This window comes from Crocuta crocuta, unplaced genomic scaffold (assembly GCF_008692635.1).
Source record: "Crocuta crocuta isolate KB4526 unplaced genomic scaffold, BGI_CrCroc_1.0 scaffold619, whole genome shotgun sequence".
Lineage (NCBI taxonomy): Eukaryota > Metazoa > Chordata > Mammalia > Carnivora > Hyaenidae > Crocuta > Crocuta crocuta.
In genome coordinates this window covers 997,884-1,012,744 of record NW_027533395.1, presented here as the reverse complement: position 1 = coordinate 1,012,744, position 14,861 = coordinate 997,884, and the positions used below count along the sequence as shown (strand labels likewise).

Genomic DNA, 14,861 nt, shown 5'->3' with positions numbered 1-14,861 from the left:
ACAAAAGAAAATAATCTGAATAGCTAATAAGCGCATCAAAAAGTATTCAACACTGGCTCACCAAAAAAAGCTTTATATAAGAACATCCATAGCAACTTCATTTATAAAAATGCAAGTAGCTTAGGTGTCCATCAAAAGAAGAATAGAAAACAAACTATAATGTATGTATTCAACAGATAACACTATACCATAAAAGAAAATAAACTTCTGATACACACAGTGGTATAGATGGATCTCATAAAATTACACTGAGTGAAAAACAGACCCTAAAAATCTAGGATTCTATTACATGAAATTCTAGAAAAGGTGAAACTAACCTAGGAGGGTAAGCTGATCAATTTTTGATTCAATGGCGATGGGAAAACTGGTTGGGAAGGATACCCAGGAAGCTTTCTCGAGTAATGAAAATGTTCTATAGCTTGATGAGGGTGGTGGTTAAATCTTATGATAGACTTATCATAAACTCACTGACTTACACAATATCTACGCAGTTCACTGTGTGAAAAATTTATTTCAATAAAAATGTAAAAGTATACAGTTAATATTTTAGAGGAAAAAGGACTAAAGGTTTACACAGTTAATTAATAAAAATATGCTATTTTCTGGGGAAAAATAGTTACGGTAGGTTATAAAATTCCTTTTCCCCTCAGAAATAGATAGAAGACACTCAGGGGAACATTAGATAGATTCAAGAAACCAGTTCTAGACCTGCAGGAGTTTCTAGAGTAAGGCTATGCATAAGCTTTTATTTTCTAGACATTCCATCTGTAAAATGGGTATATGATCTTATTTACTTCCCAAGGAAGTCACATAGATTAGTAAACTAAAATTTATCACAGTCCTAAGATCACCCTAGAATAAAAAGGCCAAAAAATTCAGTATTTACATTCAATATTTTACTAAGACTCTTTCAGGCTAGAATTAAACTAGTGAGTATAATTGCCACTGGCAAGATACGCTCTGTCCCCGTGCAACATTCGGAAAGGTAGCTTCACTGCTGAACCAGAGGCAGAGAGTTTTGCGTTGGAGTACTTTAATACGTTTTTATATTGCATATAAAGCACATAAGCATAAACCAGTAAGATGCCTGGCTGAAAACTACCTTCTTTGTGAAAGCAGGCTGTAATTCTGAACAAGTTTTCAATTTTCACAGTGCTGCTAGGGTAAAACATTTTAAAGAGTTTAATTTTTTACAATGGATTCAATGACATAGGATTATCTAACAAAGTAATGGCTAATCAATAGAAGGTTTAGTTGTCAGGTGAAACATATAACACACTAAAAGGGATTGATTGCCAGACTTCTCCTTATTTACTAGAAGGTATATATTTAAAATGACACAAACTTGTTACCAGGCTGCATTCTTTTAACCTTGCAAAAAGCTGCTTAAGAAATCTGTTCAGCAGCCCTATAGCAAAACAAGATATAGTATAATGAAAATGGCTAGTGATTGGGGGGCAGGATGGAGTGGGGGTGGGGGGATACAGGGACATTCAGATATATGATAACATCAAATCAAGTTCCCAGCAAGAATATGGGATAGAAAAAGCAAACTACAAGGCGACATCTAGGGAAGGGAAGCTGGAACTGGGCTTTAAAAATGCCACACTGATGCTATCCAATCTCGCTCAATGGATGCAATACTGTATCTGATCTCCTCAAAAAGTACTCTTAGGGCAGATTTTTAAAAGACTCCTACAAAAGGGCACAATAGGCTCCCCTCATCATCTTTTTTTTTTATTTTTATGGTACATCCACATTAAGCACTGAAACAAAATGAATTGGGTCCATATGGGCTTTGACCAGCATATAAGCTGTTTCCTTTATAATTTATTCACAATATCTCAAGTCTCTATATGAAAATACACTTTTTATGGTCATTGCAACCCAGGAGTTCAATAATATTTTTTCTACTAAGTCAATGATTACACAATTTATCAAAGAATGATTACCCTGAAATAAAAATAAAACAAAACACCAACCCCCTATACAGTCTTCCTTCCTCAAAGTAATTTTAAGAAAGCCGGTTATTAAATTGCTTCTTTTGGAAGAAGGGTTTTTGTAGCTAGACACAAATTGCCAAACCATGTTTTTTAAAAAAGTTATTAGACTCTGAAGGATTCAGCCGAAGTGGGAAGTTAAATAAACAAATCACTTCATCAGACTTGGAAAGATCACTTTTGTCTTACTTAAGAGACCTACATTAATTACCTTTAAGATCTTTTACATGGACTATTTAAAATAAGTACAATTTATTTATTTATTTCAAATGAGGTGCTTCTTCCAAAGTATTAAATAATGTCTACAAATGCAAAAGCATTTTTATAAATAGGTAATTAAAACANTTTCATAAGGGAAAAAAGGCACACATATATAATGAAATAACGCCAAACTCCAAACTATTTACAAGATAGTCCCTTAAGCATAGTTTGTCATATTGCAATTACACCTTGCCTACTGCCAAGTCAAAGTGCTTACTATTGCCACTAGAGGGAGAAATGTCTTAACACAAAGCAAAGGCAGATAGGGAATGGGTTTTCTTGAGCAATTATCAGAACAAAGCTCCCCTGGCTGTGTGTACCTTCTAATTACTCAATACAATTAAAATGACTAACCTAAAACAAATAGGAAAAAAAAACTTGCCTGGCTAATATCAGGGACTTCATTAAACCTTCTCCCTCATCAATCAAATCAGAAAGAAGGGAATGCCATCATATACAAACAATACAGAGCTATAAAAGGAAGTAAATTCAGTGAGGTATTTTTTAGTTTTAGTTTTTCCTTTTTTTTAAGGAAGAAAAGAAGGGGCTCTCTTGAAAAAAAGAAATGTCGTGGTATTTACCCATCTGGATGCTGCTTGAAAACAAATTGTCCTCCAAAGAGCAGAAATACAGTGTGTTTTCTCTCAGTTCACTGGCTTATGAATGACTTTTTGTTGTTGTTGTTGTTTTGTTAATACACAATATAATGTCATTTTCTGTTTCAGTGATGTGCTTTTTCCTCCTACTCATCCAACTGTATAAAGGAGCCGTGCCAGTTAGACCTCCATGCTTATACGGGGCTGTTGAAGTTCTTCACCACTGTTTTTTATGGATCTACTCCAAGGTACTGTTTAGATCAACATAGGAATTTGGGAGCATGGGGGGAAGGAAAGGAAAACAGCTACTTATTCCTTCTAAAAGGCTTATGTGGTTCCCTTTATAAGGCCCAGTCATTAACAGAAGATGACAACACAGTCATTTTTCTTTCAGCTGACAATTGTGACATTTTTCCAGCAGCGTGCAAGGTGTTGAAAACCTGGCAGCTGTTACCTCCTGGGATGAAGATACTTTTTTATCCTCCCTTGACAGTTTAACTCAGTGGGTCAGCACCTTTAAAAGACTGCAAAGTATCCTTGAAGAGGATGGAAGCTTGAATTACTGCTCCCTCCCTAATCAATGTAAACCCTCACTGCAGGTGAAGTCTCCATCTATAGAGGTGCATGGGGGAGGAAAATGTAATGCCCTGAGCCAGATGGTTTTTATCTTGTTTTTAAAGAATAAAGGAACAAGCTAACAAGGGAGACAGCTACTTTGTTAGCTTCTTGGCCTCTCTCATGGCTTTGCATCCCCAGGGTTCCAGCTACACAAGAGAAAGAATACAGAAAAACGTAAACACTTAAAGAAATATAACTAGAGGGCTGGCATCATGCTGCTTTCAAAGAGTTGAGAGAGCTCTACTCAATGCTTTATTTATCACTGCCCACGTTCTCAGGATGGTAAGTGGACACACACACAAAGGGAATGGGGGATGGGGGAAGGATTAGACAGAGGTCACAATTTACTCAATTACAGAGAAAGGCAGGGCTGACAGATCCTATTAGCACCAATGTGAAGCAAAGAAGGAGTTGCATGTTGTAAGGCTACATTTTCAAAAAGTAATGAGTACTTTCATGTCTCCTCCCAGGCCTTTGCCCTTGTTTGCAGATATGAATAAACACTATGAAAACAGTCGCTATGGTTTCCTTGACTTCACATCTGAGGAATAAAAGTAGAAAGAAAAATTGTAGCCACTTTGTACATTCTTTATATAAAAGTTCACACTTCACTTAACACAGATAGAGGAGATTATTCTGAAACTTAGAAAATTAAAACGATACATTACTTTTCTTTGCCCACCAACTTTCCTGCCTTCTAGTATTGGACATGAAATGGAAAAGCAGGTACACAAAATGGCTTGGTGATGCAGGGACTAGTGTCTCCTGACTTTCTCCCTCAGTATTTTCTTTTTTCACTAATGTCTTTGTCAGGTTTTGGAATCATGGTAATGGTGGCCTCAGAATACAAGTCCGGAAGTGTTCTTGCCTTCATCTGAGTTTGTGTAAGAGTGGGTTATTTATTCCTTCAAGGTTTCATAGAATTCACCACTGAAACCCTATGAGGACCTTTGGATAATCTGATTTCTTCAACAGACATCAGGCTAGTCAAATTTGGTTTCACCTTGCAGTGGTTTCAGTAAGTTTTATTTTTCAAGGAATTTGTCCATTTCATCTAAGTTGCCAAAATTGTGGCTTAAAGCTGTTCATAATATTCCCTGATTATCCTTTAAAAGTCTGTATGAATTGTAGTGATAACCCTTCTTTCAGCTCCTCCAGGGATTAAACAACTCAAAGTTAACACTGCAGTGGTCACAGTCTATCAACACCTGCGAAACTGTACTTTAGAATAGCATATGTAAACTATAAAATCAGTTTAAAACAATACTAAACTTGTTAGAATGTAACCAAGAATTCAAAAATAAAAAGTGAAAGAGTTCCTGAAATCCCATTAGAAATATCCGCAAAAGAATCTCAAGGGATTGGTTTATATGCTGCAAATCCTACTTCCATCAACGCTAGGTAAAAAGCAGCTCTGACATCTTTTTATCTATATAACTTGACTAAAGTGGGGAGGGGGAGCAAATGGCACTTCATTATTGTCATGCAACAGAGAAAAGGGGGAGTTTAAACAGCTTCTATATTATGTCCTACATTTAAAAAAACAGCAGTGGGGTAATCAAGTTCAGGGCAGTCCCGGACAGCTGCCCTGTGACCCTCTTCTATTGACCCCTGCTATTCATCACTCTTCCCTAAGATTGAGAGGGCAAGCTCCTAGGGAGTGACCACCACAATAGACAGACACAAGCCAACAGTAATCTGGTTCAAGCAAAAAACCAGATGGCACTGCAATAAATTTACAAATCTGCATTCATGGGGCTGTTAAAACACCCAGAAGCTAAAAGATTCAGATGGCCCCAAGAGGATCTCCTACTTCCCAGTTTCTAAAGGCCATTTCTCTTTCCAAGAACACTGAGTTCATGCTCTTCATAAAGAGAATAGAGGGGAAAAAAAAAACCTTTACAAAGACAGGAGGGGAAAAAAACCCTCATGACCTAATTAATCTCCAGAGCCTGGATCTCAACACTGAATGACAGATACTAGAAAAATCATTGTGGAGCAGTAGGAGCAAAAACAAAAATAAAAACAAGATGGTTCTTATATTAAAGTGGAGAGGGTGAAGCGAACCTGCTAAAAAGCAATGAAAAAGCCACATCAAATCTCTTTCAAATACTGCACACAACAGATCTTGCAAGTAGAAAATGATTCAATAATGTATGCATTTATTTTTAAAATGAATCAGATTAGTCCCATGTGTGACCTGCTGGTCCATCTGTATGTGCTGGACTTAATAGGCACGATTCTCTCTCTTGCTTCAGTTTGAAGTATGAGAGAGATAAATTTAGTTTAATTTTCAACAGATCAGCCTATCCATTTTCCAAATGGACCATCTGGATCAGCCTATTAAAATTAATTTATAACTTTGCAGAGTGAAAATTCGTTTGTTAGCTTAAATAAAGTTGCCAAAACTTTTTGTTGTGTCATTGTTTTCTGACAGTTGTTTCTGTATAGTGGGAAGACTGTTTCCACATCTAAATTTACCTTACTCAATATTGCTCTATTTACTTCGATTTATAGATCAGGTGTTTGTCTCCAAATAGTTAAAATTGTAACTGCAGAATACCAATTACTGATCATTGGGTTTTTTACAAAGCTTCCTGAATGGATTCAATTCTACTTACTAAACAATAATTTTTATAACAAACTAAAAGTGCTCATCCCCCAATTTTTAACATAAATAAAAAATGAGTATATCATAGTTTCAAGTACTTTTTCCCTAAATTAACACTGTATACAGGGGTGCCTGGGAGGCTCAGTTGGTTAAGCATTCGACTTCGGCTCAGGTCATGATCTCACAATTCATGGGTTCGAGCCCTGTTTCGGGCTCTGTGCTGACAGCTGAGTCTGGACCCTGCTTCAGATTCCGTGTCTCCCTCTCTCTCTGCCCCTGCCCTGCTCATGCTCTCTCTCAAAAATAAAATAAACATTAAAAAAAAAAAACAAACCCATACAAACTGGAATAAGAAGGCAAAAGTAGAAACACTCGGGCAACGTTGAAATCTGGGTTTTAAACCACTGACTAGCTAATAAGTAAGTCCTCTAACCTCTCTAAGCCTCCATTTCTTTCATCTATAAGTCAGAGGCCCTATCTAGAAACTTTGCAGGCGGATTGTAAGGATGGAATGAAACAAGTAGCAGGGTTATGATGGGCTCTCAACAAATATTACACCTCTTCTCCTTTTTCCTAGGATAATGCCATAACGCAAGTAAATTAATATTATTTTTACTACTGCTGGTGCTCATCTTATCCAACTTTATATTAAAAGTTAATAGGTGGTATATCTATTCTCTGGCAACACTGTAAGAACTTGGTTTTGTTGCCAGTGGGTGATGGTGATAGAAGATGTTAGAGGTTGTTGCTACAGACAGTGAGAAGAGCAAATTTTTTGATCAAATGTTTTTGGACATTTTAATTAAAAAATATTCTTTTAACGTTTATGTATTTTTGAGAGACAGAGAGAGACAGAGTGCAAGCAGCGGAGGGGGGCAGAGAGAGAGGAAGGCACAGAATCCGAAGCAGGCTCCAGGCTCTGAGCTGTCAGCACAGAGCCCAATGCAGGGCTCAAACTCACAAACCATGAGATCATGACCTGAGCAACCACTCAATCGACTGAGCCACCAAGGCACCCCACGACATTTTATTTTAAAAAAGAGAGCACCAAGGAATTAACTTTCAAAATAAAATGTATTACCTTTGGGGAGTGGGAGCACAGTGAGGAGTAAAAGTTTTTTTTACGTTAACAATAATGGCCTTTACTTTTAGGAAAGGGCAAATACTGCTCAGACTAAAAGGAGCTAACTTCTCTAGGGGCAGATCCCTTTTAATAGTTAATTTTTNTTTTAGTGTATTAAGAATCTCAATAAGAGAGTAAGATTTAAAGCCAACTATTCTACCATCTGCACTTAAGAAGCATTTCACGTTATTTCTCCTGAACAAGAAGACTTTTCTTTGATGTTGTTTTCACTATACGTAAGCAATCGACCTGTCCTGTACTTGTACACCTAGGATATTTTTAAATGATTGGGAGAACACTGTTACCTGACTGAAATTGATGGCTATAGCCAGACCAACTTCAAAGTACTCTTAATTTAAGCTCTGGTGCTTAATGAATGGCAAATTGAGGGTTTCCTGTCTTTTGTTTTGTCGTTTGTAGCTTTTTATTTTAAGACAGACTGAATTTCATACCTGTCTAAGTGAATTCTTCTCTGGTATTATCTTCCTAGGGGGTTCGCCATTATTACAGTCTTCTCTCTCTGAGGAATTCTGTGAAAGAAAGTAAGCTTTAATTCAGTTCTCATTATCTTCAATCTTATTCTGTGGGAGTAAACTGAATTACATTTCTAATTCTGTAAGCTAGAATACTGTGTATATTTATGCATTTATTCATTTGAAGATTTATATACATATAGACATACACTTATGTAAAGGAAAACATATGCCCATGTATATAAATAAATGTAAGTAGGGACCTAGGTGGAAAGTATTCCATTTATATTTAAGCACTGCCCAGCAGATCACATTCATCAGAAAATCTAGTTTATTGCTCTCTGAAAAAGCAGGTTGACATTGGACAGGAGAAAACTCCAGTTTATACTTAGCTGATAACAACTTAATCATGATTATTACCTTCTCTTAAATAATTAGTTTTACACTATAGTAAATGTTTGGTCACTACAAATTCTCAAAGTATGGATCCTAAAAAAATAGTTCTTTCTCTTCTTCAGATCTGATTTTCTTTTATTAAAAATAACATAGTACTTAGCTCAAAACAACATCATTTCATCAATGGTTTAGGATTAGAGTCCACTCTTACCACAGTCATCTCAAATATCAGCCAGAAGACCATAAATGTCAATGAGATTTTTAAATACTTAAGAAGAAGGGGAAAAACAACAATCCAATTGAAAGCAAGTTCAGAATTCTAAATATCATCAGAATTATAAAGCAGGACCCCACAGAATGGGAGAAAATATTTGCAAATCATGTATCTGATAAAGGATTAATATCCAGAATATATAGAGAAGTTGTAAACTAAACAAACAAAAAACCCTAACAACCCAACTTACAAACGCACAAAGGACTTGGATAGACATTTCTCTAAAGAAGGTACAAATGGCCAATAAGCACATGAAAAGATGACCAACGTCACTAATCATTTCAGAATGTAAATTTAAAAAACTATGAGTAGATACCTCATCACATTCATCAAGAAGGCTACTATCAACAAAGACAATAACAAAATATATATTGGCAAGGTTGCCGAGAAACTGGAACTCTCGTGCAAACTGTTTGTGAGAATGTAGAAACAGCTGCTGTGGAAAACAGTATGGTAGTTCCTCAAAAATTAAAAACAGAATTATCATATGATCCAACAATTCCACTTCTGGGTATATACTCAAAAGAATAGAAAGTAGAGTCTCAAAGAGATATTTGTACATTCATGTTCATAGCAGCATTATCCACAATAGCTAAAAGGTAGAAGCAATTCAAGTGTCCACTGACCGATGGAAGGGATGAAGAAAATGTGGTGTATTCCATACATCAATGGAATAGTGTTCAGCCTCAAAAAGGAAGGAAATTGCTACATGGACAAACCTTGAGGATATTATGCTAAGCGACGTGAGTCAGTCACAAAAAGAAAAATACTGTATGATTCCACTTATATGAGACAGAGTGGTCAAAATCCCAGAGAAAGCGGAATGGTGGTTGCCAGGGGACGGGAGAAGTGGGGTGGGGAGTTATTATTTAAGGGGTATAGAATTTCAGTTTTACAAGATGGAGAATTATGGAGACAGAGGGGAGTGATGGGTGCAAAACACTATGAATGTATTTTTAATACGACTGAAAAATGGCTAAGATGATTAATTTTGTTATACGTATTTTACCACAATACAAAACAATTGAAAAAAATATGGTAATCAACACATGTAAGTCATGATCTGCAAGGCAAAATACAGAAAATGTGAATACATATTATTTAGGGACTACTTTCCACAACTACATTTATAGTGTTAATATTTTAATATTTGCAAGTTTAAAATACTCATTACATTACATATATCCAACACGTTCTAACTGGGGAGCTATTTTTAGATCTAGAAATTATTTCTAACATGAGTTTATCTGAAAACTTTCATACAAGTATGAAATTATCAGTAGAGTATAGGCTCATAACTGTATTTCAAACTTAGATGTTCAATTTTTGGTTTGTATCAAATATTATATTTTAAAAGATATTAAAGGATAAGCAGCATATAGATAGTGTCATTTTAAGCCCCTTGCCACCTCTATGGCTACAATCTGTGTGCCCTGTGCATTACATGTAGTTGGCGTGACAGACAAGTACTGTAAGGTGTTCCTTTGGGGCAGAAATTTCTTATGATATTTAGCTTGATATTTTATATTTGTGATGACCACTTTATGGTAATGGTTCCTAAAGTTAAGACAAAGAAGAAAAAAAAACATGCTATGCTACAAGCAAGGGAGAGACTCAATAAGTTCAGAATTCTAACTGCTTTTTCTCCCCCATAGTCTATCTACCAAAAAAATTAGAGAGATACAGCTGAGTTAATGACTATAAAGCATTCCAAATAAGGAAACTAGCAATATATGCCACGGTAAGATAAGGAAAGGAGGGGAAAGGCCAACATTGAACCCGTAAGATCGACTTGAGTATTTAACTTTTTAAAAAAGAAAGTATTGGGGCAGTTGTGTGGCTTAGCTGGTCTGACTCTTGATTTTGGCTCAGGTCATGATCTCATGGTTTGTGAGTTCAAACCCCATGTCGGGCTCTGTGCTGACAGTGTGGAGCCTGCTTGGGATTCTCTCTCTCCCTCTCTGCCCCTCCCTAGCTTGTGCTCTCTTTCTCTCTCTCTCTCTTTCTCTCAAAACAAATAAATAAACTTTAAAAAAATAAAAAAGTATAAATCCAAGTTTTAAATGCTAAAATTAAAAAACTAAATGTTTTACATAATACAAACTTAAGCCAGTATTCAATTATAAACTTACAATTTGTAAGTAACTTTTCCCCAGACCATGAAGTTCCACCCTCCCTTAAATAAAGAATCATTTATAATCAAAACTGGTTTAATTCAATGTAAAGTCCTATATTTGAACACTTATTATGTTTTGTTAAAACGTCATCATAATAAACTGGAATCCTAGTTGCGTTTTGGTCAAAGTTTATTATTGTAAAGTCATTATAAAACACATTTTTACTCTACAGGTGCATAAAGTGAAACAAAATTGATGGTAAACTCTCTAGATACTAAATTACATTGTGAAAACAGTAACATGAACCTAAAGGAATGAGCAGCAACTATCTAGCCCATATCCACAATTTTCTTCCTCTTGACCCTCTATTTTATCTGATTTATTTCTCTACCTCACAGTAGAGAGATCTGATAGACATCACCTTAACATTATGTGCCCCTTTATATGATGTACTGAGAACACATTATTACTTCTGAGGTAACCTTGCCAAAAATATATAAGCTCAATCTGATCACAGAAAATATCAGACTAACCCAAATTGGGAGATTCCTAAAAAATTACTAATATGTACTTTAAAAATATCAGAGTCATGAAATACAAAGAGAGACAAGGATCTATTTCGGGTGAAAGGAAACTAGAGACATGACAACTGAATGCAACTTGTATTCTGAGATTATTTGGGGGCGGGGGTTAAAGTAAAATTGATGGTAAACTCTTCTGTACAGAATTATATAGTGACAAATAGGGATCCGCATCTAAGAGAATGAGTAGTGCCTATCTAGGCAACACCCACAATATTCTTCCTCCTGACCCCTCTATTGCATTTGATTTTGATGGTTAAATATTGAGTGGGTACCGTGCCATAATGGTATAAAGAACATTATTGGAACAAGTAGAAAAATTTGAACAAGGTCTACAGATGAGTTTAATAACATTGTATCGATGTTAATTTCCTGGTTGTTTCCTCACTTTAAAATTTTACATACAGAAAAATTCACTTGTTTTGGTGTATAGTTATACGAGTTTTGACAAAAAGCATACAGTAATATAACTACCACCACAAATCAAGATGTAAAGCAGTTTATCATTTCCCAAATTCTCTTACACTGCCTTTAAACAGTGTGCCCCTTTCCCTAGTAATCACACATTTTTCGTCTCAATAATTTTATCTTTCCCAAAATGTCACAAAATGGAATCAGACAGTATGTAATTTTTTTAGTTTTTTCCCACTTAGCTTAATACATCACTTAAAGATTCTTCACTCCTGTTGTTGCATGTACCAGCAGTTCTTTCCTTTTTACTGCCAGGTAGTATCACTGTATGGACGCTCCACAATTTGTTTATACATTCGGTTTCCTGATTTTGACAATGTGTACTGTGATTATTTGAAAGAACGTCCTTGTTTTTAGGAAACATACAATGAAACACTTATGTTGGAAAAAGGACATTATGTCTGTAACTAACTTTCAAAGGGTTCAGAAAAAATAAGTAAATGAATGTGAGCACATATGTCTCCATATAAACAGAGATAAAGCAAATGTGGTAGCATGTTAACACGTGTAGAATATGTGTGAAGAGTATGAGGGGATTCTTTTCACTATTTTTCAACTTGTTTTGGTGCATAGTTATACGAGTTTTGATGAAAAGCATACATTCTGGAATTCTGAAATTATGAGAAAATAAAAAATAACAAATAAAACAGATGAAACCTAGAAGAAAATATGTTTAAAAATGGAAAGACAGGGGTGACTGGGTGGCTCAGTTGGTTAAGCGTCTGACTCTTGATTTCGACTGAGGTTATGATCTCATGGTTCATGAGTTTGAGCCCCACATTGGTCTCTGTACTGACAGTGCCAAGCCTGCTTGGGATTCTCTCTCTCTCTCTTTCTCTGCCCCTCCCTTTTCAGTCGTGCTCTCTCTCTCTCAAAATAAGTAAACTTTAAAAAATTGTAAAGATAGAAGTCAGATAAGTGAAAAATAAATTCGGGAAACACTTGACTGCCCAGAACAACTCATTCACAATACTCAGACTGAACATTTCTTTATAGTAAATACATTTACAGAGTGTATTGGTAGTCCTGGGGTAACAATATGGTATAAATAGTAGCATTATATTAGAATATTTATTTATTTTTTTTTAAATATTTTTTATTTATTTCTAGGAGAGAGAGAGAGAGACAGACAGCGTGAGCAGGGGAGGGTCAGAGAGAGAGGGAGTCACAGACTCCGAAAGAGGCTCCAGGCTCTGAGCTGGCAGTCAGCACAGAGCCCGACGCAGGGCCCGAACCCACGAACCGCGAGACAATGACCTAAGCGAAAGTCGGACGCCCAACCGACTAAGCCACCCAGGCGCCCCTATATTAGAATATTTGTAAAATATTTTATTACCTTCCATAAATTCATTTCTTTTCATATTAACTCAAATATTCCTCTTTTAAGCCCAGGAGCCCCTGGGTGGCTCACTGGGTTCAACATCTGACTCTTGATTTCGGCTCAGGCCATGATCTCACAGTTTCTGAGATTGAGCCCAGTGTCAAGCTCTGTGCTAACAGCATAGAGCCTGCTTGGGATTCTCTTTCTCCTGCTCTCTCTGGCCACCCACCCCCTACATCTCCTCTCTTAACCCAGCACTTACTAGTTTAGATGTAAAAGAGGGAGACTAAAGTCTCACTGACAACTTTGAATTGTAACTTCAAACTGGAAGCATTTGGGTTGTAACATCTATACACATACTAACAGAGGTTTGGGTAGAAAAAAGTCAACAAAGTGAAATAATGCTAACGTTTGTGCATTCAATCTCAGGGATGTATTTTGGGAAATAAATGTTTCCAGGAGTAACCTGGAGGTGAATAAAAAAAAAAAAGAAATCATCTCAAAGAAAGTATTCAGATGATAAATTTAAATAACCTGTCTCAAAAGCAACATATCCAAATTTAAAGCACTCTTTTACGTAACATTCTTATCCATCTTTGGCCACCTCCTTCCCTCCCAACTTTTCCTTCCACCCGAAGCTTAAATCCTCAGCCAATTTTTACTCATCCCCCTGCCTCCTTTTTCTTTGAATGTATCTAACCAATTTCAGGTCTTCAATTTTTCCTCTGAATCATCTATTTTAATAGATCTAACCCTTGGTTTGCTTTTCCACAGTCTGGTCTCTAGACCACCAACAATGCTATTATTGAGATAGCCTTTTGACACACTTACCTGAATCCTTATCTAAGCCATTCTCAACACTACCATCTGAACTACTGTTCTAAAAAGACATTTACCTCATCCCACCTCAAACCTTGCTCAAACACCTGTTTTTGCTCTGTCACCTTCAGGATTAAGTCCAAACCTCTTAATATAATATCCACAATCTGGCCAATTTACCTTTCCATCAGTCTCTGGAACCATTTACATGACATTATTTACCATTCTCCAAAGTATGAAAATCACTCTCTCATCCCTATGCTTTTGCTAATTCTAGTTCCTCAGTGTGTAACAGATTCTTTTCCTGATCTCTCCATCATTAAAATCCTGATTCAAGAATCAACTAAAATGATACCTTTTCAGGGAAGCCTATGCTTATCCCTTCCTCCACCTACTCCCACCACACTTACCCCCAGTTGGAACTGAATACTCTGAATTAACATTTTATTGCTATTTTGGCACTTATGCTTTATATCTCTCTGTATTATATCTATGAAGAAGCTTCCCACCCCTACCCGCCACTGTAAGATTCTTTCTGAGCAGGGCCACTTTCTTTTTCATCTGCATTTTCCAGTGCCTCAGCAAAAAGTTTGAGAACATAATAGGAGTTTTTAAGTGTTTGCTGGATTGAATGCTATTGCCAGATTAATCTTTCTTACATACCACAAATTTCATGGTGCTCTTTTTTTCCTCAAAAATCTTCAGTAGCTCTTTGTATCTATGGAATCAAATATGAAGTTCTGGGCCTGATTTTCAAGATCTTCCAGAATTTTCTGCCACGTTACATCAAGTTATTTCCCTCAACATACATTTTCTGCCCTAGTTAAGCAAGTCTCTTCACAGTCTTATACACTGTGATATGATCTCAACATTTTCAGGCTGGAAGAATCTTTAATTTTAAGGTCGTTCACTCAACAATTATAAACACAAGAAAATTATTTAATCTATTCAAGTCCTACCCATTCTTGAAATGAGTTTCAACTGTCATATTCTCTAAGATACAACTATTCCATCTTTCCCTCCTGGAAATTCCTTAACATTTTTATCTTGGTCCATACAATTGAGCACTTAATTCAGTAAATTTGCATGTTACTCTCAGCTACCCAATAACACTGACAGCTTTCTAGGTAAAGTCTTTGTGGCTCCCTGTACTTCCCAACACATTATATAGAGATAAGCACTTCATATATAATCGAAGGC

At 36.1% G+C, this 14,861-nt stretch overlaps 1 protein-coding gene across 6 annotated transcripts in view; it reads right to left on the bottom strand.

Moving 5' to 3' along the window:
* Positions 1-14,861, bottom strand: part of BTRC (beta-transducin repeat containing E3 ubiquitin protein ligase) — a 179,450-nt gene that overhangs the window by 73,942 nt on the left and 90,647 nt on the right. For 3 of the 6 annotated variants that reach the window (XM_077748322.1, XM_077748324.1, XM_077748327.1), the window contains one exon: positions 7,662-7,739. The exons of the other annotated variants lie outside the window; for them this stretch is intronic. In XM_077748322.1, coding sequence (XP_077604448.1) covers positions 7,662-7,739 — 78 coding nt within the window. The remainder of the gene's footprint in view (positions 1-7,661; positions 7,740-14,861) is intronic. 6 annotated transcript variants of the gene reach the window in all.